Source organism: Acipenser ruthenus, chromosome 15, assembly GCF_902713425.1.
Source record: "Acipenser ruthenus chromosome 15, fAciRut3.2 maternal haplotype, whole genome shotgun sequence".
Lineage (NCBI taxonomy): Eukaryota > Metazoa > Chordata > Actinopteri > Acipenseriformes > Acipenseridae > Acipenser > Acipenser ruthenus.
Genome location: NC_081203.1, coordinates 30,834,011 through 30,856,857, shown reverse-complemented (window position 1 = coordinate 30,856,857; position 22,847 = coordinate 30,834,011). Strand labels below are relative to the sequence as shown.

Genomic DNA, 22,847 nt, shown 5'->3' with positions numbered 1-22,847 from the left:
CGTGGGAGCTGATGACGTGAGAATCGTGGTGCAGAAAGCAATCTGTAAAATAGAAATATGAATGTCCTCATTAGGGGCATGCTTTGCAATGAGGAACACGGTTTAGTATTCATTTCTAAATGAAGGGATCTGTTCATTGTTAGGTGCTGGTAAATACCTTGCCGTGGCTTCCTGTGACAGCTTTGTGGATATTTACAACGTAATGAGCAGCAAGCGTGTCGGAGTCTGTAAAGGGTCACAGAGCTACATAACTCACCTGGACTGGGACAAGAGAGGTATGGGCATCAACACACATGTGCGTTTGTGAACAGCATGCAGCAAGCATATGTTAGCAACAGTGGCCTTGAATATTGAGAAACTAAATAGCTTGCAAATGCTCTGGGTGGCTCAGGCTTTCCATTCTATATTGAGTTGTCTTTTTATTCCCTATTGCTGGAGGTAAGCTGAATTTCATCTGAATTTACGGAGTACTTGATAGAAGCATGTGACCATTGTGGTTGATTTATTCCTTACATAAATTCATGTGGCGCTGGCTCCTCTATATAATCAGCTGTTTATCGGCATCGTACTGGTAATTGTGTTACCTAGTTTAGCTCCACTATGGTACCTCCACATTGTGGCCCTGTGTCCTGTTTAATTTGTAATGATGGTAATTATTTGAGTTCTTCACCATGTCATGCTCTTTGTTTATGGTTTCGTATGAAAACATTGGCAATAGTGTATTACATGTTCGTTTAACCTATTTTTTGAAACAGGGAAGCTGCTACAGGTAAACACTGGTGCTAAAGAGCAGTTATTCTTTGAAGCTCCCCGTGGAAAGAAGCAGACTATTCCTGTATCTGAGGTATGAAGGCACTGAAATGAAATCAAGGCTGCTCTGCTAAATGTTGTCCTACTTAAAACTTGTTTTCCGGAGAGAAATATTTAATGAGCAGTCTGGCATTAGCAATGAAGTAGTTTTTAAACGCTAGTTCCCCTCTTATTATTTTTAGTTTTAATGACAGTTATCTCCCAAGCGGATCTGAATTTTATTTTAGCTCTTCATATATTGTAGAGGAAATAAGCTGGAAATGATCAGGCATATATATAGACAGAATTTCTCTTTCCTTAGACAGAGAAGATTGATTGGTCCTCTTGGAGCTGTGTTCTGGGGCCTTCGTGTGAGGGGATCTGGCCTGTGGTCAGTGATGTCACAGAGGTGACTGCTTCCTCTTTATCAAGTGATGGAAAGGTCCTGGCCACAGGGGATGACTTTGGATATGTGAAGCTGTTTCGATACCCAGTTAAGGTAAGAAAGAAAACCGGCTCTCTATCTAACAGCAAACATATCGGATGATGCTTCCGGACTATTGCACCAGTTCAACAGTGCCACACAGATGTGCATCAGTGGTTAGCTGCATCAAAGGAACTATTGTGCCGTACAGTTTTATTACCATGTTTATTAAGATGAATAATTCCCCATGGAGTTAGATTATAACAGTCAGTAGAACACTGTGACGAATTACCCACATACTTTTAAAACGTATTTTGTGAAGTCATGCTTTAACCCCTTTCTATGATGGGTCCCCAGTCGTTCAGTTGTTGGGCTGTGCTGGATCTGGCTCATCAGTAAAACCTTTTGCAACAGCGTCAGTAAAAGTTATGTCCCGATTCATTTTCGGTTGCATCAATTGATTTTACAGTTGTATTATTATAGTAAACTGTACTGGTTGTTATTATTATTATTATTATTATTATTATTATTATTATTATTATTATTATTATTAATCTGGGATGCATAGTTTTATCCAAATTGTTTATCATTATTTTTCTTTAGGGGAAATTTGGGAAGTTCAAAAGATATGTTGCTCACAGCACCCATGTAACTAACGTGCGGTGGACACATGACGATGCTCTGCTGGTGACTGCTGGGGGGGCAGACACCTCGCTGATGATCTGGACACATGAAGCGGAGGGACACAGAGACACCAGACAGTGTGACAGTGAGGAGTCAGACATAGAGTCGGAAAATGATGGAGGTAAGTGTCAACTCTGAGGCCAAGGCGTTACTGGAAGAAAACGTCCCAAAGGCATAATGTAAACAAATAAGAATGTTACAATGTCATGATGTGTGGAGAGGATCTGACTATCCTTGGAGGCACAGCCTGTAACTATGATACCCTTAACTTAAAAAAAAAAAGAAAATCCTTGAATTTACATTGAATAACATTGTTTTTTTTTTCATCAAACAAAAGCTCCCGTAGAAAACAAGTGTTAGTGAAAGTGAGTTTATAACCATGCTGTACATTGTTGTACTTAATCTTTATCTTTTAAAGGTTATGACAGCGATGTGACAAGGGAAAATGAAATGAATTATACCATCAAGGCCTTATCAACAAATGTCCGGCAGATGTTGGGAATTAAACCCCATCTGCAACAAAAGGAGCCATCTGTGGATGAAAGGTACCTGGCGGAGTTGAGAACAATACAGAATGTATTTCACAGTATGGGTGTAAAAAGGTATTGTAGACCAGTAAGGTTCTCTCTGTCTCTGTGTGTGTGTGTGTGTGTGTGTGTGTGTGTTCAAACGAGTCTGTACTATCCATTAAATGATTCTGTTTGTATTTTGGTGGGATCTAAACTACACAGCACACACTAAAATCAGGGGTAACATAATTGGGCATTCTAAATTTATCAAAAATAAAAGGGAATCCTTGGCAAAGCAGTAATCCCAGTTTACTGCGCAAACAATCCATGGAAGTGATGTCCTCGATTTCCAACACTCCCTTGCATTTCAGTGGGTCTGCAAGTATACCACAATGCATGACACTATGAAAAACTGCCATGAATGGTTTCCTACCTAATTTGATCAGATACATTCTATAAGATCTCAATACAATGAAGAACCTTTTAATACTCTTTCCCTTTCATTCCAATATCTTTCCTGCCAATAAATAAGCGAGGGGGTACATCAGATAGTCACAGCTGCAACTGAGAAAGGAATGGAAAAGTTACATTTTCTTTTACTGTTCTGTACAATTTCTCTTTTCTAATTGTTCCTGGTGCGCTTTCCTTTGCTTCCTATGAAGGCAGGGAGTAGTAAGGTAAGGTTACATTATAAAAATACAAATAAATACATACTGTCATTTTCAATCACTACAATCATCATACATCTAAAAAATAGGTGTCCTTCTCTTCAGTCGATCCATCTTTCTGATGTCTTACCGTTTTCGATATCTGTACCACGCATCACATATTCATGTGTGGCAAAATGGTCTTAAAGGCCCAACTGGGAACCAGTTTAAATAGCTTTTTAACTGGGGGGGGGGGGGGGGGGGTGATAAGTTTGTGCAATTATGGAATGTGGTGCAGTACAGCAGATCTCCTTGTGACCGTCCCTTTCAATTTGCTGGCATTCTCAGTTTTACGATCCGCTCCTCATTCACACTATTCAGAATAGAGGGTTTTCACTATACAGAATAGGGATGTCTGATTTTTGTTTTCCCCCTCCATATAAAAAGCTAGTGCAACTGATCCCAGTCTGTATACACTGCAACACAGTATATATTTAAAATAATACTTTTGACCACTGAATTTGCATTAAAAAAACTATTGTCCCATGACGTATGTTCTTTATCATAATGTGTGATTGTTTTTGCACTCATAGACATTTGGAGTGCTTGAGAAAGCCCCCTGCATTTTACCATTGTACTGTGGAAAGTTGGAATCTTTGCAATGGGCCAGTATAAAAACGACCACTAGGGGGCGTGCACTTGTTACAGCCCCTCTGAAACATGCAGGAGCAACGCATTGGATGGAATAATGAACATGCAATAAAAATATATTTAGCAAATTCAGAGAGTATATAAAGTATTTCTTTATAAAACGTATTAACTTTAACCTTGTGTTTTTTTTTTCTTATTTTTGTTACAGATGCATTTTTTAAGCATATAGACGTGCTACAGGGTATTGCTGATAGTTTATAAAAACATCAAGTAATCCTGATTTGAAACTTGAAATTTAGGGGGTAGTGGACTGCCTCCCTTTCTTTCTTAACCCGCCTGATAGTTTTGTATCTTGTGTCTCTGTTAAAGGAAAGGTTGTGTTTTGGTGTTATTTTGGAAGTGCTCTAAACAGCTTGACCGCATTTGCCCCTTAACTAACTTACTTCTCTTCTCTATTGCTTGCTGCTGAGAAGAGGATCCAGGTAATCATTTCCACATTTCTATTACATTTCACATCATTTACGCAAATTCATTCTGTGTACGTTATTATTATTTCCTGCAGAAGCAATATATTAAGGAGATGATTACATTTACAATCATTTTAATTCATCCAAACGTCTAGAACGTGCTGTAAAAGGTGGTTAAGATTGTTACCAAGGAATAACAGTTCATTACAATACAATTCAACCTGAACAACACATCAGTAGAAAGCTTTATTTTATATCACAAAATCAGGGTAGAATTTCTTGTCATTTGTCTTATGACACTGTATTGACGTTGTTTTTAATTAGTAACCATATTTTTTATAATTCATTTTTAAACGGGAGATACAGTTTAAAAAGATAAGCCTTCAATATACAGTAGCTTTTAGTCATTTTAATGTATTTATAGCTTTTTTTAAATATATTGTATATTGACTATTTTACTTCATGGATAGTGTTGTACAGCTTAAAAATGGCTACCCAATTGGGCAGTCAGGCCAGAATAAAAGATTTGAATATAATCACTACCCTAATATTTTTTTTAAGTCTTTAATTTTTACAATGCACCCCCTGGCATACTCTTTTATTAAAGGTATTGTCAAAGCCCTCCTGTTCACTGTGACGTGATTCCTAATGCATTTGAGCAGAAACGTACTCCTGCTAGGATTCTGTTTTCCAAGAAACAGACAATTGGCCAGTTTTGCTTTCCTCCAAGAAAGGATTTCAATGGCGCCACTGAGTTAGAATGAAGATGTTACAGCAGCGTGCAGTGTGGAACATGTAATTACAGGGGAATTCAATATTGTTCGCAAGGCAGCCTCCAGCAATATCGAATGTCTCGTTTAATAATACAAATTCCAGAGAAAGGAAGTGAATCTACAGAAGGGGGCAGTTATTGATTAGGCTGTCACTTCACATCAGTACAGGATGACATCACTTAGTGTCATGCCAAGGTGGAGTGAGCACAGCACTGGTGGTGCTGTTCAATATATTTACTACAATACAAAATACACGCTGAATTTGGCATGCACAGTAGCGGCACCATGTCTGCATTTAAATTCTACTAAAGCACCATAACAACGTTTCTCGTTCATTCACTGGGAATGGGATATGCTAGTGACAGGTGTAAAGGAATATTGGGAACATATATTCTGTGAATATCTGTACACCCAGGGGAATGAACATGTGCCCCCTACATGCATGCTTGTTATTTATCCTATTCTTTTTATAAATTGTGCCTGTATAATGCTAGCGAATGCGAGCAATGTTTGCAGGCTGTTCTCCTGTATTATTGTAGGTGAGACTGGACATGTCAGAGGGGACTGGATGGTACAGGTTTAGGGCTAGGGTTAAGGTTTTAGTTGAAAATGCATGGGTATAGAGTTGTATGCAAAGAAAGATCACTTTAATATAAAAAAAATAAGGGGTACAAATATTCCTAGGGGGAACAAATATTTGGGGGAACATATATTCTCTGACACCAGAATGCTAAAAAAAAAAAAAAAAAAGCCTTTCACTTGTTGAAGCTGATTTGGTGATACACTATACAATATGCAGCATGAACATAATACCCATTACTGAAACATACCATACTTGTCTACGTTGTGCTTGCATGTCTCACGCTAAAGTTATTTTAGGCTAAATAAAGCTTGAGGGAGGATCTGAACTTTAGATTAAAGACTGCTGTGTTATCACTGCAACCAGAGCCTCGGGGAACAAAATTACTGAAGACTGGCTGTTTCATGGCTTATTACCATGTGTACAATTCATTCTGAATTCATTAAGAGTGTTTCTAGGCTCAGTGTGCCTTGGAAAAATATACATCTTTTGATAGGCCTTTATTTTGAAACCAGATCATGTTGCTTTGTGCATGAATGAACACTAATTCAAACATGTCCTGGACTGTGTTGAAGTGCTGGTGAAGGAAAAAAAGTAATTTACTGCATATTGGAGGAACCAGATGATGAATAACAGGACTAGGATGATGATCATTAGAGTTTGGAAGCCATCCTGAAGATGGATGGTGTTCTTTATGAGCACCCCCATCTGGCTCCTCCACACGCCAAGTCTCATTTCTGTGCAGTACAACTGTGTATGTTTTACTAGAACTAGCTGTGCGCAAAGTCTATTTAGCAAAGATATAACAAGTACCTTTTAAAACTGTATGTGGACCAACGCTGCTCATTAAACATTTTATTGCTTTACAATAATGCTCTTTTTTTTCTACAGCACAAACTAGTACAGTTCTATATTTTTATACCTGTATATGTGACAATTTAACAAGTGTAAAGTCAACTCTTGCAAGAAATATAAGCAACGGACTTATACAAAAAATAGGTCCATTCAAGTCTTTTTCATGCTAAAGAATGTCTTCTAACTGTAACCCCTGGATTCATTTTGAATTATGGTGCGCCTGTAAACGATAATACTGTGGGTCATAATGCAATGTGAACACTATCAGATATATTGTGTTGTTATTTGGCACCTTGTAGGATAGCCACTATGAGGATAGTGTCATCGTTATTAAGATGTAATCGTAGAGCTAACTGCCTGTTAAAGAGAGCCTAGCCTTGACTGTGCTAGTATGGAACGGGTGACAGACCAGCTTTTCTTATTCACAGTTCTCTGTTTCAGACCACCTGTAAGTAGGGCGCTGCCACAGCCTGAGAAACTGCAGACAAATAACGTGGGCAAAAAGAAGAGGCAGATTGAAGTGAGTTTTGCTGGGAGCTGTCGCAGTCAAAGCACAGTTTCCATTAAAATATACATATATACCTTAAAGCTTTTCTGTAGTTGAAATCAGCAGAACCACACTAATGTTTACGGTATTTTTACTGGCTATTTCACTGAAGTCAGATTTCCAAGTGTTTAAATTAAAAGCAAGGTATTGTGTTGTGTAATAGAATAGCTAACATATATTCGATTGCTAGGATCTGGTCTTGGAACTTGTGTTTGGCTACCGAGGAAATGACTGTCGTAACAACGTCCACTATTTAAATGAAGGAGCTGACATCATTTACCACACAGCAGCTGTGGGGATTGTATTTAACCTTTCCACAGGTGAGGCACAATCACAACCCAATACATGTTTAACGTCAACCTTTTATACAATACATGTGTGGTCTTCATCTTTGATTTAAAAGAGTACGATTTCAAAAGAAGCTCTTTTCTTATGATTCCCTTTCCTGGTCTTTAACTGGTAATAGTGTCCGCTCTACATGGAAGATAGAACACAGTTATTATCATGTTGCAATGACTTTGCAATCTGAAGCCCCAGTTTGACTTGGTTGTACATGTGTTTTTATCCTCCAGCTTCTCAGAGCTTTTACACGGAGCATACTGATGACATTCTGTGCCTGACTATAAATCAACATCCAAAATTCCCTAATGTGGTGGCAACTGGCCAAGTAGGTATGTTTGTGACAAAATGAACCGTAAATGACACTTAACATTCAACATGGTTTTATTGCGTTAGTTTGTATTGTATTAATTATCTGTGGTTTCCCCTAGTGTGCTTTGAAGCATTACATTATCATAATTTCTCCATGACTGAATTTAATAGATATGCTTCAGTTACTTTTTCAGTGAAGAGATTTTATACATAGCGCTTTCTTTCTTTTGGTAGCAAACTCTGCAATTGAAGAAAAATGTAGACAAAGAAGAACACAGTTCAATTTTGCTAATTATTTCGGAATGTATTGGCTGGTTCTTAGAATGATGAAATTGACATTTAGGAACGGAACAAAAATGCATATTCATCTTCAATGGTCCTTTCTTTACTTTTCAGGAGACTCTGGAGACATGTCAGGTACTGTATATTTATGGGGTTTAAATTGTGCTTAACAATGATGTGTGTTATGCATTGTGTCTTTAATTGTATTGTGCAATCAGTGAACACCTTCATGGGGTTTCCATCTCCCTTGCTAGAGCTGTGGAAAGTTATAAACCCTCGCTGTAACATGGACTTAGATTGAAGCAGTCTACTACAATGCAGTCTGACAAAAGACGTATGTTTTGGTTTATAATACAGTAAATGGCCTTGCTTTCACACTGTACCTCACAACTGGATTGCTTGACAGATCTTTGATATATAATGTAAGCCCAGCAAGCACTACAAGGTTACATCACCATATCATTTAACCTGTTCTTATATGTATGGTCTTTGCTTGAGTACACTCCTGAGAGACCAGTGACTTTGTGCTTGTGATCAGTATTGCCACCTACTGGTTCACAGTCAGAATGCAAGTGTGTCCTTGTATGTGCAATAGGGCCCGATTTTACAAAACTTTTCCAAGTGTTGTTAAAACGTCCTGCTCTCCTTTGTTAGTCACTTCACCATCTATTCATGTGTGGGACGCCATGAACAAGCAGACCCTGTCAGTGCTGCGCTGCTTCCACTCCCAGGGAGTCTGTTCAGTCAGCTTCAGCGCCACAGGGAAGCTCCTGCTGTCTGTGGGACTTGATCTAGAGCACACCATTACTATCTGGAAGTGGCAAGAAGGTACATGTTCATTTTCATCACCGTGATGGCAGGCATTTTACAGACTCCCGATTTAGCACTAGTCTCTTTCCAAATTTTTTTTTTTAGACCAGACGATAACATTGTTTTGCATTTGAATGCCCAGGTAACGTAGATTACTTTACACAATGATTATTCCAGTAAATAAATAAATGGAGTATTTTGAATCCTTTAATTTACAAAGATACAATACAACAATACTATAATGCTTTTTCATTTACTAATATATACATAAAACACTTCCAAAAACTACAAGAGTGATCAGAAGGGCCTTTTTATAATGAAGGCTCTTAACAGAGCAATCTGTCAAATGACATACAAAATACTAAACGCTGAATGAGTTTAATACTGGATTGAGAGCTTTTAAAAGAGAAACTCTTCTTGTTTAATGTAATATCTGTAGACATGTTAATTGCTAATATGGGCCACTATATTGAATTGAGCTATTCATTATCTGTAAAAGTTTATCCTGTGGTTTCAGGCCCTATTTATTTCTGTTTTTCAAGGAGCCAAAATTGCAAGCAGGGTTGGCCATACCCAGCGTGTATTTGTGGCTGAATTTAGACCAGACTCTGACACCCAGTTTGTGTCAGTGGGTATAAAACACGTTCGCTTCTGGACACTGGCAGGGAGGGCTCTTCTCAGTAAAAAAGGCGTACTGAGCTCCATTGAAGATGCCAGGATGCAAACCATGCTCTCTGTAGCATTTGGAGCTGTAAGTTCATGATAATTCCTATTTTTCTTTGCAGTTTTTCAAAATCACCCCCTTTTGAGTAATCCTTCTGCCTGGCATGCTGGCAGGGATCCTTGCAAATACCCAACAGTGCTGTAGTAAAGATTGCAAGCACAGAATCAAAGCCCCTTCTTTACTACGCCTGGGTAAATCCTCTGCACATGATGTCATTGCAAAACTCCTCTGTGCAGAGAGCCATAGCCAAGGGGAGGCTGGAACCAGTTTACTGTAGGCGAATCCATACTCAGTCAAAGAGAGAGCTAACAAGAGCTTCAAATATATGTCTACCTTGATACTGTATATTTTGCTCATGTTAGAACACTGCTCTATCCAGTTTTGTGAGTAGACTCATTAAAATGCAATACTGTTCATCCCAGGAGTAAAAACTACTTTGGGGATAATGACCCCCAGTTGGTGTTTTTTAGTAAGACTGTTTGTTTTCAAGAATTAACGGCATCCATTTCCGTGTCTAATACAGTGTATTGGTGGTTGTTTTGAAAAAATTGCCCAATTTTAATATAACAAAAATAAAATCAACGGATGTGGCTCTTTGTAGGAGAACTTTTTCCATCACACTTTACAGTTTTTTTTTTATTACCTTAGTATCTCAGCATGGTTTAAATAAAAACAAGGAAGATTATGAACTGTTGCACTTTTTTCTGTTTTATCTTAGGTCACTAGATTAGTGCAGGTCTGTTTTCTTTTCAGAATAACTTGACATTTACAGGTACCATAAGTGGAGATGTGTGTGTTTGGAAGGAACACATTCTAATTCGAATTGTGGCCAAAGCCCACACAGGCCCAGTGTTCACCATGTATACCACTCTGAGAGATGGGCTGATAGTAACTGGAGGCAAAGAGAGGCCGTAAGTAGATCTTCGGAATTTACCATCTTCTACTTCCACTTCCACTTCCTTTCTCATTAAAATACTGATCAGCAGCAATGTATGAAATACTGCAGTGTTTTTAAGGGATTACTGCTAGGCACCGCCTGGTGGCCACATGTTGTAATTGTTCTGCATGTTAAATGAATATGTTATGCCATCTCCATTATATTTCATTTAAAATAAAATGTGATTGTGAGGGATCGTGTGGCATTTCTCACGTTCCATTTCTTTATAAACATCCTTTATTTAAAGTAAAATGATTCTCAATATTTGCTTTTGCTCATTGCTGTTATGGAAGGTCAAAGGATGGCGGTGCTTTAAAACTGTGGGACCAGGAGTTAAAGCGCTGCCGAGCTTTCAGACTGGAGACTGGCCAGATCATAGACTGTGTTCGCTCAGTCTGCAGAGGGAAAGTAAGTGACTGACTTCTCGCTTTCACTTTGAAATGAAAAGCAGTGCAATGTCCAGTGAGCTTGATTTCCATTATAAAATAACTGAACACACACAAGCAGCCAGCTTTCCTCTTATAACGGGAACAATGCGGAACGCCTGAGAAGCAGTTCCAAATAGTTTTAGGTTAATAATAATAGTCCCTTGTGAAATAATTTTTTTTTTGTGTGTGAAAGGTTAACTGGTGGCTAGTATCAAATGCATACTAAAAAATATATACTTTTAGGGAAAAATCCTTGTTGGAACAAGAAATGCAGAGATCATTGAGGTGGGGGAGAAGAACGCAGCGTGTAACATTTTGGTTAGTGGCCACATGGACGGCCCGATCTGGGGACTGGGCACTCACCCGTCCAGGGATGTCTTCCTGTCTGCTGCAGAGGACGGGACTGTAAGACTGTGGGACATTCCTGAAAAGGTTAGCATTTGGAGATATTTATGTGTGTGTGTATATATATATATATATATATAATTGTATCAATTAAATAATGAATGTTCTCTTTTTATATAGATTAAAATCAAGTAAGTTAACAAGTACTTTTTGGAGGATTGTTATGCTCTGTTGAGTATAAATGCAAATATCTCAGTAACTTTGTGCGTAACAATTTTTTATTTGTAATGTTTAAATGGCCTATTCCTTCTTAATTATTATTTTTTTAACTTGCTAAAACAGAAGATGCTCAACAAAGTGAACCTGGGACATGCTGCGCGCACTGTGAGCTACAGCCCTGAAGGAGATATGGTGGCAATTGGCATGAAAAACGGAGAGTTTATTATATTGCTCGTCGCATCACTCAAGATTTGGGGGAAAAAGAGAGACCGGAGGTCTTCAATTCAAGACATAAGGTTGGAGAATTGTTTTTCTAATAATCTAATAAAAATAAAGTACCATTTGTTTTCATGCATGTCTGTGTAAAAGTCTGGTCTGTTAGTAATATTTTATTGTTTGGAATTTGTATTTTATTTTATTAGGATAAAATAAAATACAATTGTGCCATTTATTTTTTTATTTTAAATGTTCAGCCTGCTGTGTTGCTGCTTAAACATATATTTTCCAAAAATCTATGATGTGTTACATTCACATTTACATATATATATATATCTATATCTGTCTTATCTTGAAGGTTTAGTCCAAGTTGTCGCTACCTTGCTGTGGGCTCTAATGAGAATGCTGTGGATTTTTATGACCTTACTTTGGGTCCAGCCCTGAACAGGATTAACTGTTGCAGAGACATTCCACATTTCGTGATGCAGATGGATTTTTCAGCAGACAGCAATTTTATTCAGGTATATTTTTACTTACTATATATATATATATATATATATATATATATATATATATATATATATATAGTAAGTAGGTAAGTAGGCTAGTAATTGTAATCTATTGGCCTCCTTTAAAAAAAAAAAAGTCTATTCTATACAAGCTAACTGTAAATAGCTAATTTATGTGATTTGCCTACGTTCGTATTTACTTGAAAGGTATCGACTGGAGCCTACAAACGACTAGTATATGAGGTGCCATCAGGAAAGCAAGTTACAGATCAGATGGTAATTGACAGAACTACATGGGCCACATGGACAAGGTAGGTTTTTTTTATGAAAAATAATTTTTGTTTCTCTTTTTATTGTTGCTTTCTAATTACCGGTATTTTATTTTGTAATGCCAAGCTTCCAATAAAGGTTTATATTTTTTATATTGCTACATCCTTTACGTTCAGCAATAGTAATAACTCGGAGCATAATCATTGGTGCTAAAAATCTGAGGTTTCTGCAATACAAATTAACAGCAATATTTTAATAGGTAATGATGCAGTTGATATTAATGCGATTATACGCTGCAATTTAATTTTGTACGTGTAATGAAGATATTCCAGTGTGCTAAATCTGTCTTTAACCGAATCAGTAATTTGGCTCAGTGACAGGCTGTGTCTCTTTGCAACCTTTATTAGCGTGTGTTTATCCAAACTGTATCCTGCAACCACTCCACAGAATGGCTGGGCTCCGCAGTGTACATTGAGGTGTTTCTGTTTGTTTTCTCTTCTACAGTGTCCTCGGAGATGAGGTGGTTGGAATCTGGTCTCGCACCACAGACAAAGCCGATGTAACCTGTGCCTGTGTCTCCCATTCTGGCCTCAACGTCGTCACAGGCGATGACTTTGGAATGGTAAAGCTGTTTGACTTTCCATGTCCAGAAAAGTTTGTAAGTATAAAATGTGTTTGATACCCTGGTTGTGTTTTATGTGAATTGTGTAGATTACCACAGTAATAGCACCAGAGCAGTTTGATGTATCCAACATGACTGCAAGCAAATAAGTGACATCTCCATCCCATAACGTTTACATTAGTTTATCATGATGGCTTAAAGTAGAGAGTAGATCTTCTGTACATTTGTTTTATTTTAAGTTTATTTTAGGTATCAAGTTAATGCAAGTACAAAATACTTCTGAGTAATGCTGTAACACTATCAGTAGCTTGAATATACAAATTCAATTTGTTTTTGTGTATTTATTATTATACTTTTACATTCAGAGGTCACCAGTCAACCGAACATTCCATTGCTATGTCATTCTAACTGCTATTACTGGATACAGTTCTCTGCATCTGTAAAATTCAGTCTTTACAAATATGTTTTATCTATCAACAGGCTAAACATAAAAGGTTTCTTGGTCACGCTGCACATTTAACAAATATACGTTTTACTAGCGGAGACCGCTATGTTATCAGCGCTGGAGGGGATGATCGGAGGTAAAATTTACTCGAAGCTGCTTTAACATGTCAATAACAAAATATTGGTAAACCATACATGTATTGATGGGGTTCAGAAGCTAACAAATAAACACAAATTACTTTAATAATTTTTTTTTTTTTAAAACTACTACTTTCCTTATGTCAAGCACCATTTAACGAAACCAAAACCACAATCAAGCACCACATTGTTACAAAGATAAACATACAACTGATAACATGTATAATTTGACCTTATTTATTTCTTAGTTCATAAATGATAAAAGTGGCATCTTTCAGGAAATGCACCCCCTCAGTTTGCTGTGCTTATTTAAAGTTATTGAACATGTGAGAAATGTATTTTAAAACATGAAAAACACTATTGTTATCTTTTCTTCAGCCTGTTTGTATGGAGATGTGTGCACGCTCCTCACTGAAGCAGTGTCGATGCTACAGGAAGCAGGGGCTGCATGGGAAATGTCTGCACGACAGAACTGCAAGTCGAAGTCCCCTTGGTGAACTGCATGTATCTAGAAGGCAAAACAGCAATCAGGCAGCTTGTAATTTTAATGACTAGACACCCTCACTGCCCAATAAAATACATTTTCAGTTAACAAATAGATAGAAAAATGTGTGCAGATCTTTAAGACTGAGTGTCATTTTTGCTATAGCATATTTGAGAATGCTTTCAGGACCTTGTTTCTGTGGAATCAAACACGCATAAGATCCAAAATGTTCCACAGGTAGACTTTTACCCAGGATAGCTATAGGGAAAATCATTTGTCAATAATAAATTAAATATGGCTTAATGATCCCTATTTTGCCACAGGAAACCAACCTGGATGGCTAGCTGCCTTTTCATGCAATCTTATCTTTTTAATTATTATTATTATTGTTGTTTTTTATATTTAGAATTAAGTGGAATATATATTTTTTTTTAGCCAGTGAGTCACAATTAAAAATAATGCCATGTGTAATATGCTTAGCAAACATGACTAGCCTTAAACTTTTTTGTGAACTTCTGTAAGATTGATGTGAAGTTTTTTGGTTTGTTTTGTATTTTGTTTGTTTTCTATTTTTTTGTTTTTTGCTTCTGAGTGTTATAAATGAAAAGCATTATCCTGTGGCCTTGTTCCTGAATGTACCATCCGAGTAATATTCTGGATGTCAGCATGCCAAAGCATACTATGCACTATATACCTGTACCAATCACTGTGGTTACCCCAACAGTTTGGTTAACATTGTACTTGTGCCGTTGACCATTTTGACCCAACACATCCTTAAAAGTACTGAACTTCACATATGTGATCCTGTAATGTGTACTGTACAGTGAACCTGTATGTATGTTTGTGTGTGCGTGCATGGCTTGAAACAACATCATTGGACAATCCTTCTCAAACAAGAAAAGGAAGTTAGGAACCCAACGTTCTACTGTTTTGTTTGTTCTAGGATCACTATTTTAAAGTGTGCTGCTAAAACATTTTCTTAATCAGATTATCAAAATGTTAAGAAAAACTACAAAGTATTGTACTGTAACTTTTTTTTTTTTTTAAACTATCTTTATAAACATAAGGAGCAGATGCATTGCTCAAAAAGAATGTTTTATGAAGAACAGTTAAGCAAATTACAGACTTATTAAAACTGGCAATATGCAAAAAAAAATAATAAAGAATGTTCTTCCTTATTTTAGGATTCATTTTGTACTTTTGTTTCATAGTTGCAAGTGTTTATGAATATTATAGCTTTCCTGATTTATCAATGTAAATATCATTTGTAAAAATGTTTTTTGTATATTTTTGTGAAATGTTTCTTAAAACAAACTTTAATTAAAAAAAAACTGATAAGGATGATATTTCAGTCGTTTTACTACACGATAACACGTTAATAACATGTCTCATGTTTATCCTAAAAAACTTTTTATAAAAAGCAAAAAAAAGAAATCAAAATGACCTAATGCAAGTAGTAATGCTAATGTAAAGTATTTTGTCCTACTTGTTCACACTTTACTGGAACAATTTTCCCTGACTGTCAGAGTTTTATCATGTCAAACTTGATTTGACATCTAGCTTGATAATCCACAAATCAACAAAATCATTAAGCACCACTGTTTTATTACAGCAATGGCCCCCCAGTTTAAAAGGAAAATTGGTATTAAGTTTACAACATGCCAGTTTTAGTTTTTTCAATGTTCACATTGGAGTTGTCAACTGAACAATTTAAAAAATAAAAAAAAAAGTTTACAGAAACTGCTACTCTAATGTTAGTTTACAAAAAGAAAGCATTCACAGTTTACAAGCCATTTAAACAACACAACCATTTTTTGTAACCAAAAGTAAATTAGTCAAACTGAACTCCTCAGTACTTGAGCAGAGGTGTCTAGTTGTGGGATTTCATTATCCTTGGGGATCCTTCTGTGAAAGTTAACTAAAGGGGAGACAATTATTAATTAACAATCAAGTACTTATCAAGAATAAATAATCTTTTATAACAAAAAGGTTTGTAAATTACATTGTGCCTTGACAGTAGCAATATTTTAAAATAAGTTTTAAATAAGATATTTAGCAAACATGTTAAAAGTAATCTGTAAACTAACAAAACATTCTAATATATTTTTGGGTTACCTCAATTTGGCAACAATTAAATTACAGCTAAATACATGTTACAGGAGTTTATGGATTCAAGTGACAAACTACTTGGTTTTTATTTATTATTTTTTAAGTAATAAAAATGAATTACCTGTTTTGCGCTCTTGTCCATTTAAGAGCGTGTCGTGGAGGTAATGAAACCGTTGGATGATAGAAACTGCAGTCAGGTCTCTTACACTGAGTGGTAAATCTGCAAGGCTTTAAATACAGTTTATTTTTTATTTTTTTTAGCAAATGCAATAGATGTGTACTACTTTAATAAAAAAATAAATAAAACTAAAAACATTTTTAAAAACAAGCTGTATTTCTTCATAGTAACTGGAGTAGACTGACAATGAAGCCTGTGTCTAACCAGCCTTTTAAAAGTAACCTTTTAAGCAAAGGTTTTTTTTTGTTTTTTTTTTTAATTTTATTTTTAATTTTGACTTACTTTAGGGTGATAAAATTGGCAGTCCATACTCTTGCACTCTGGAAAGAAATGACATACATTGCCAGATACTGACGGTGCTGTTTGGAGACAAAAATAATACACCAGATGCTATTTAAATAGTGGATGAAATGCACATTAACAAGATATCCAAACCTTCCCCTTCTTGCCCCAATCCCTATACACCCACTCACTGTAAGCTTGTGTGAGATCTCAACATTACTGGCAGATCCGGAATTAGTGCGGAATACCTGCTAGCCTAGAACCCAGATAATTAGGGCTGCATTTTACATCTTACCTGGTGCTTTAGCTGGCGGTGCTGGACGTTTTCGTCCAGTGTGAGTGAATGGACAGTCCGGCTTGGTGCACTTTGCATCATATTTACAGTTTGGATGAATAAACAAACACTTCTCTCCAAACTTGCAGTTGGGAAATGTCCTGGAAGTGATTAAATAAATAAAATATGTTACTTTTGATATGGTCTGTGAAACAGTTCATTTTAATGGAACTTGACTGAAAGAATCATAAAATCCAGCTGTTAATCAAGTATGAGACAATGAGCCCTGCCCTACCCCCACCTCTAGAACTGTTTCATGAATATCAGAATGTATACACATGCATGAACAGGTTGAAAGTTAAAGCTAAACCTAGAAAGCCAGTTGACCTCAATATGGCATCCAATGCTATGCTTTTTCTTAAGACTTACTTGCATAATGTTTTTGGGTGATGGTATGGGCAATCATCTCCACTTTTACAGGCAGGCCAGAACTTGCAACGCTCCAGTACTTTCTGACGTTTTACAGGACCATGATCTACTTCCGCCTCATCTGCAAAAAAAAAAAAAAAAGAGGGGGTGGCAAAAACCAACGACTGTTTCACACTATATAGAATAATTATTACTTTAACTATCTTTAGCTTATCAAAGACAAATGATCATGTTAGAGATCTATGGAGTAAGAGATATTGCTCAACTTCAATTATGACCATGTAAAAATAGAAAAAAGCTTAAAACTTACCATCAGAGTAATCGACCGGTAATTCCCTTGCTAGTCTCTGCTGTGGCATAAGCTTGTGTTTCTTTTCCAATTGGCCGTGTGGAACACTGGTCTTGGTTGTTTTCATCTTTTCCTTCAAAACAGTTTCCGCTTCTTCTTGATCAGGTGTGAATCCTGGTGGGCTGGGCACCCCATCCAACGTAACAATAAATTTAGGACTGGAAGATCTCTGAGACTCATGTGCCTCTCTACTGTACAAATCAAAGAAAAAAGTTACTTTTATAATTTAATTAAAACTGCCTTGGTGGTCCAGTGGTTAAAGAAAGGGGCTTGTTACCAGGAGGTTCCTGGTTCAATCCCAGCTCAGCCACTGACTCACTGTGTCAGTCACTTAACTTTCGTGCTCCGTCCTTCTGATGAGATGTAAAACCGAGGTCCTATTGCTTTTTTACTATGACTTCAACAAGACACAACTGAACTTGTTACCTATACACACACTGTGGTGAATAAATCTCTATTGCTGTATTGTAAGTGACTCTGCAGCAGCATTGTTCACCCCCTAGTCTCATGTTTTATCACATCAAAATCTGGAGCCACCAATTAATTTAACTAATTTAATTCAAACCTATTTTTAAAATTCTGAAATCCAGACCTTTCTACAATTTGGAACTGTTCTTTTTTTCTGTCCAGAACCTTCAGTTACCATGCACCATATATATATTTTTTAAACCTTTCCACCTATGTGCATACCTTGTCTGTACCAAACGTGCCGGCAGTGCGGGTACCCTCTCCGCGTGTTGTGCTCCGAGTCTGCTTTTAAGGGTCCTCACTTCATCCAACACGGCTCTCTTTAGGATAAATGACCGAGTGTCATCAGGCTTCCTGTCTCCCATTTCACCCACTTCTGTTAAAATAAAAAGTAACACAACACTTATAGGGGGAACAGAAGGAGTTAACCATTCAGGCACATTATTATTCAGCCAAAAGTTAAAACCAAATAAAAAAAAATGTTCAGGCAAAAAAAAAAAAAGAAGTGTCACTGAAGCAGGCTCAAGAGTAAGAGTAAATTATATAACACACACAATCCCCCAGTTTTAATATATACAGAGGAATTGTTGAAGTGCTCTGTGAAAAACAGCACTAAAATGGTTGTGTAACACAAAAGTGAGACAAAGAGAAAACTAACCTTGAAGACTACTTAAGGTTTCTTCTGGTGCATCAAGCTGAAGACGGGAGACCAGTGATCTTGACTGAACTAAAAAAGAACAATTAAAATTATACTTAATCTGTAAAAGCCAATAGAAGACACACCGCCTGCTTCTTTTCCAATACATATTTCCATTATATGGTAAAAGGTCTAACCTGGCAGTCTCTGCAAGCCTGTCTCTTCTGAAGCCTCCACCTGAAGCCTGGGATCTGGATGGTGAAGGTTCTCTTGCACATGTTGGGTTACAGCATTGGTTTCCTCACTAGTCATGCGTGTTCTGGGGGCAACAGGAACCATCTGTCTCTGGGAAACTGGAAAAACAAATGAGCAATAACACTTAGCAGTGGTTAAAAGTAGCATTCCCTTGGTTTGATGGTCCTCAGGTTTCATCTTCAGGACAGGCACACTGAGCCTATGCACCAGGACAGAAAGTAAACCTAACTCGGCTAGGACAAAATAAAATTAAAAAAATGTCTGGACATCCGAGTTTGTAACAAAAGATCCACAGTAACAAACACGCTTTTTCTACATTGGCCTTTACTACACAAGATAATTATATTGCATAAACTAAACCAATTAAAATAATGTAAGTAATGTATGGTTTTTATAAAATTTAAATTACCTGGAGGGTAACTGGTTGTCTTGGACACAGATTCCTGAGCTTCAGAAATTGCTTTTAATATCAAATTTCTATTAGCTTGCTTCGAAGGTGGCAATGAGGGTCTGAAACACAAGAATAGAAAAATTAGGTTATAATTGAATACTTTTTGTTTTTCACAAGTTGAGTCGGTAGATATGCAAGTGAAATCCAAGCCATATCAGTCATGGAAGAACACATGGCCACTTTATATGTGGTATATCTTGATTGAATACTGCACCTAAACCTTATGCTTATCCAATTACATACATATCATATATTGTACCTTCTTTCAGGTTTGGAGGGCACAGAAACACTGCTTGAGAGACTGCCAGTCCTGTTAACGTAACTCTCCTCATCCTCATCCTCATCCTCCTCCTCCTCCTCCTCCTCCTCCTCCTCCTCCTCTTCTCTCACTTCCTCAATGTCCTGGCCTTCACCCCCAGATTTACCTACTTTCACCACCGAACTGATAACTGGCACTTTTCGCTTTCTGGATGCTTCTTCCTTCAAGAAGAGAGTAACAACTTGCTATTACAACATATTCACTTAAAAAAGGAAGATCACCTAACTAATAGCCACAGAAAAAAACAGCACTATGCGATGCAAAAAATATCTTTAATTTATACTCACTTCTCTACTAACTCTGTCAACATTTGGCTTGGTAGATCTGCTAATGTAGTTTTCTGCAAGTCTGTTGAACGTCCCAGAGGCACTTTCTCTGGACCTGAGGATCTCAACAGGTCTGTGACTAAACACACTGCTCTCATCTGTTCGGCTAGAAGAGTGTGAGCTGTTATCTGAAGCCATTAGCGAGTGCTGGCTGCTTCCTGGAGGCTTGTAAAGCTCTGCCGAAGGTCGAGTCGAACTGTAGGTTACAGTAACTAAAGGCTTCTTTCTGGCTGCTGAGGAGGATGCAGCATCTGGTACAATGTTCAGATCTTCATCAATGAGGTCATCATCAGGTTCAGGTTTAATATCAATCACGGCCTCTGCAGACGAAAGCTCCATTAGGGGCTTCACTGTTGACATTAATCGAGGAACATTCCTTTCTGATGAGGATCTTCTGTTTTAGAGAGGAGAAAAATAAAAATACTTATGAGTGACTGTTCAAAGGACTAAGCATACTTCAAAACTTGTATACATTTATTTGCTACTAACTGTTTATGAATAAAGTACAGTACACAAATAAACACTATAGGTTTATTGCTTAATATAGCTGCTATTGTGCTTAACCAAACCTTGTATTACTGCAATACATTTTTTTTCATGAGAACATTCCACAACCAGTTTCATACAAAATGCGAATCATATTTTTTTCTATAACTCGTTCAATACAAAAATGACATATTTCATTGTGTGTCGTAGTAACAAAATATTCAAACTTTCTTACCCTCCGCTGGAAATGATGTGCTCCTGTGATGAGCTTGTAGAAACCCTGGAGTCGTGTCTTTCTGATCGTGAGCTAGAGACTGTTAGTGCACGAGCCTCGTCTCCTCTCCGTTCATTGTGCCCACTAGCTGTCAATCTGCTTTTTCTTGACAGTGACAATGTGCTGGAGTCTGTGTACATAGGCTGGGGCTTTTCAATCAGGGGTTCTGTCAAGTAAAAAGTTCAAAATGTTAACACAACTATCAAGCAGAGTCCTCAAAAGCTGTTTTCCGACAGCGGATTCATGCTTAGATATTACATTGTGTACCTATGGTTACTTGCATCTATAGTAAAATGATTTGTTTTCAATAGGTGTACTATTATTATTATTTATTTCTTAGCAGACGCCCTTATCCAGGGCGACTTAAAATTGTTACAAGATATCACATTATTTTTACATAAAAATTACCCATTTATAAAGTTGGGTTTTTACTGGAGCAATCTAGGTAAAGTACCTTGCTCAAGGGTACAGCAGCAGTGTCCCCCACCTGGGATTGAACCCACAACCCTCCAGTCAAGAGTCGAGAGCCCTAACCACTACTCCACACTGCTATTATATAACGGTATGCTGGTTATAGTCTCTTTTTCTTCATTTTTCTTAAGGTAAAATACATTAGCAGGTACTAACCAACAGCAACAGAACGCAGTTTTTCTAGCACGCCGTGTAACCTGAAAAAAAAAAAAAAAAAAAACTAACATAAACATTATTAAATGTGACTGATAATCTGGTTTGATTATCAATTAAATGCCTCGTTCTTACCATATAGTAAATTTTACAGTATTGTTGCCCAGAAAGAGAGAAAGGTCGTCAGTCATCTGCTGGGCATTCTTTTTGTTAGCAACCATCACCATGATGTAATCAGGTAGCTCTTCATCTAGTAAAAAGAAATACAAATATCTGAATGTTACACTCGTTTTAAGTAGAATGGTCATGCATCATTCTTTTAATGTCTCTTTCTTCCCATTTTACACACTATAACTAAGAAATATGCATGGCTGTCTTCACAGCAATTACAATATACAGTAGTGATATTAATTCTGGTGCACTCTCATCCAGATGAGATTATATGTAGGCAATGTGTGTTTGTTTGCTTTACTTACCCACATAGGCACCCAGTTCTTGTAATTTCCCCTTAATAGCAGCCTGCAAAAATGGAATTGGAGACAAAACAAACGTCCATTGAACCACAAATGTTGTTTGGGTTACATGTTTGCAGTAAAACATTTGTTTTTCGCTGCCTTGACTTACGCATTTAAAATACGACTTAGGTCATGATCGATTTAACAAAGCCAGTCATCATATACCCCCAACCCTCCAGGAAAAGTCCATACACAACAAAAGTAAATACGGACACCGTTCTGATATATCGTGAAAACTCATACGGTCATGGTAAATAGTCGTAGCTAGTAAATTATACCCCCCCCCCCAAATAAAAGACACAAACAAAATATCTGTGTTGTGGAACCCAGTTTTTATAATTCAGCTGGTAAATGTTTCAATTAACACTGAACACCAGCAATCTAAACAAAATGAGTTAGACTAACAAACTCACTTTATATTCAGCAACAACATGTTCAGTAAGCTCCATATTAATATTACTACCATTACGATAACCTGGCACACGCATAACTATAAACAAGGCCCGCCGTAAGCTCGTTATTTTCTACATTATTTCAAAATAAAGCAAAAGCAAACAAACCTTACCCTTATTTTCTTACTGATCTCCGTCCCTATCTCCATTATTATAAAAGTATCTCAATTGTATTTGCAATTGCTTTTGTTTTTAAAAATGTTTTGTCTTCAAAGAAGACAGTAAAACTACAAGCCACCGCACTGCATGATGGGGTCATACATGTACAACCAAGCTCCAATTAACACAGCGCCGCTTTCTGGAAAGAAAAAAAAGCGAACATTTTGCGGAGGACGAACAATCTGTATGTTCTGTATTCTGATTTTTAAATCCTTAAACTGTGACAGTATGGAGATACTGTGAATAGCTTCCAAC

General features: G+C 37.0%; 2 protein-coding genes across 7 annotated transcripts in view; one reads left to right on the top strand and one right to left on the bottom strand.

Annotated features, from left to right (window-relative positions):
• LOC131697614 (echinoderm microtubule-associated protein-like 5) overlaps positions 1-15,343 on the top strand; it is a 50,656-nt gene extending 35,313 nt beyond the window's left edge. The window contains exons 23-42 of one of the 6 annotated variants that reach the window (XM_058987852.1): positions 144-275; positions 756-844; positions 1,112-1,288; positions 1,817-2,018; positions 2,316-2,442; positions 6,821-6,899; positions 7,117-7,246; positions 7,499-7,597; positions 7,974-7,994; positions 8,514-8,687; positions 9,212-9,420; positions 10,147-10,304; positions 10,624-10,738; positions 11,002-11,190; positions 11,446-11,618; positions 11,897-12,059; positions 12,255-12,358; positions 12,822-12,939; positions 13,420-13,520; positions 13,900-15,343. In XM_058987852.1, coding sequence (XP_058843835.1) covers positions 144-275; positions 756-844; positions 1,112-1,288; positions 1,817-2,018; positions 2,316-2,442; positions 6,821-6,899; positions 7,117-7,246; positions 7,499-7,597; positions 7,974-7,994; positions 8,514-8,687; positions 9,212-9,420; positions 10,147-10,304; positions 10,624-10,738; positions 11,002-11,190; positions 11,446-11,618; positions 11,897-12,059; positions 12,255-12,358; positions 12,822-12,939; positions 13,420-13,520; positions 13,900-13,936 — 2,597 coding nt within the window. In that variant the 3' untranslated portion in view covers positions 13,937-15,343. Of the gene's footprint in view, positions 1-143; positions 276-755; positions 845-1,111; positions 1,289-1,816; positions 2,019-2,315; positions 2,443-3,068; positions 3,314-6,807; positions 6,900-7,116; positions 7,247-7,498; positions 7,598-7,973; positions 7,995-8,513; positions 8,688-9,211; positions 9,421-10,146; positions 10,305-10,623; positions 10,739-11,001; positions 11,191-11,445; positions 11,619-11,896; positions 12,060-12,254; positions 12,359-12,821; positions 12,976-13,419; positions 13,521-13,899 lie in introns of those variants that run through there. The other 5 variants (XM_058987850.1, XM_058987853.1, XM_058987854.1 and 2 more) reach the window with 5 other exon arrangements.
• LOC117963884 (zinc finger CCCH domain-containing protein 14-like) lies at positions 13,745-22,731 on the bottom strand. The gene is made up of 17 exons (XM_058987857.1): positions 22,547-22,731; positions 21,943-21,985; positions 21,602-21,716; positions 21,470-21,510; positions 20,804-21,008; positions 20,044-20,476; positions 19,697-19,917; positions 19,396-19,496; positions 18,929-19,084; positions 18,753-18,821; positions 18,317-18,470; positions 17,588-17,817; positions 17,278-17,398; positions 16,870-17,009; positions 16,575-16,651; positions 16,236-16,342; positions 13,745-15,923 (listed from the first exon to the last, which is right to left on the bottom strand). The coding sequence occupies exons 1-17, from the start codon at positions 22,580-22,582 to the stop codon at positions 15,920-15,922; spliced, it is 2,253 nt and encodes a 750-aa protein (XP_058843840.1). The 5' UTR covers positions 22,583-22,731; the 3' UTR covers positions 13,745-15,919.
• Between the last annotated feature and the right edge of the window lie 116 nt (positions 22,732-22,847).

Excerpts from the sequence above, each read along its gene's own strand:
- LOC117963884 (XM_058987857.1), bottom strand. The coding sequence starts at position 22,582 with ATGGAGATAGGGACGGAGATCAGTAAGAAAATAAGG. Across the intron at positions 21,511-21,601 it reads ACTGTAAAATTTACTATATG|GTTACACGGCGTGCTAGAAA; the intron begins GTAAGAACGAGG and ends TTTTTTTTTCAG. Across the intron at positions 18,471-18,752 it reads AACCTTAAGTAGTCTTCAAG|AAGTGGGTGAAATGGGAGAC; the intron begins GTTAGTTTTCTC and ends TTATTTTAACAG.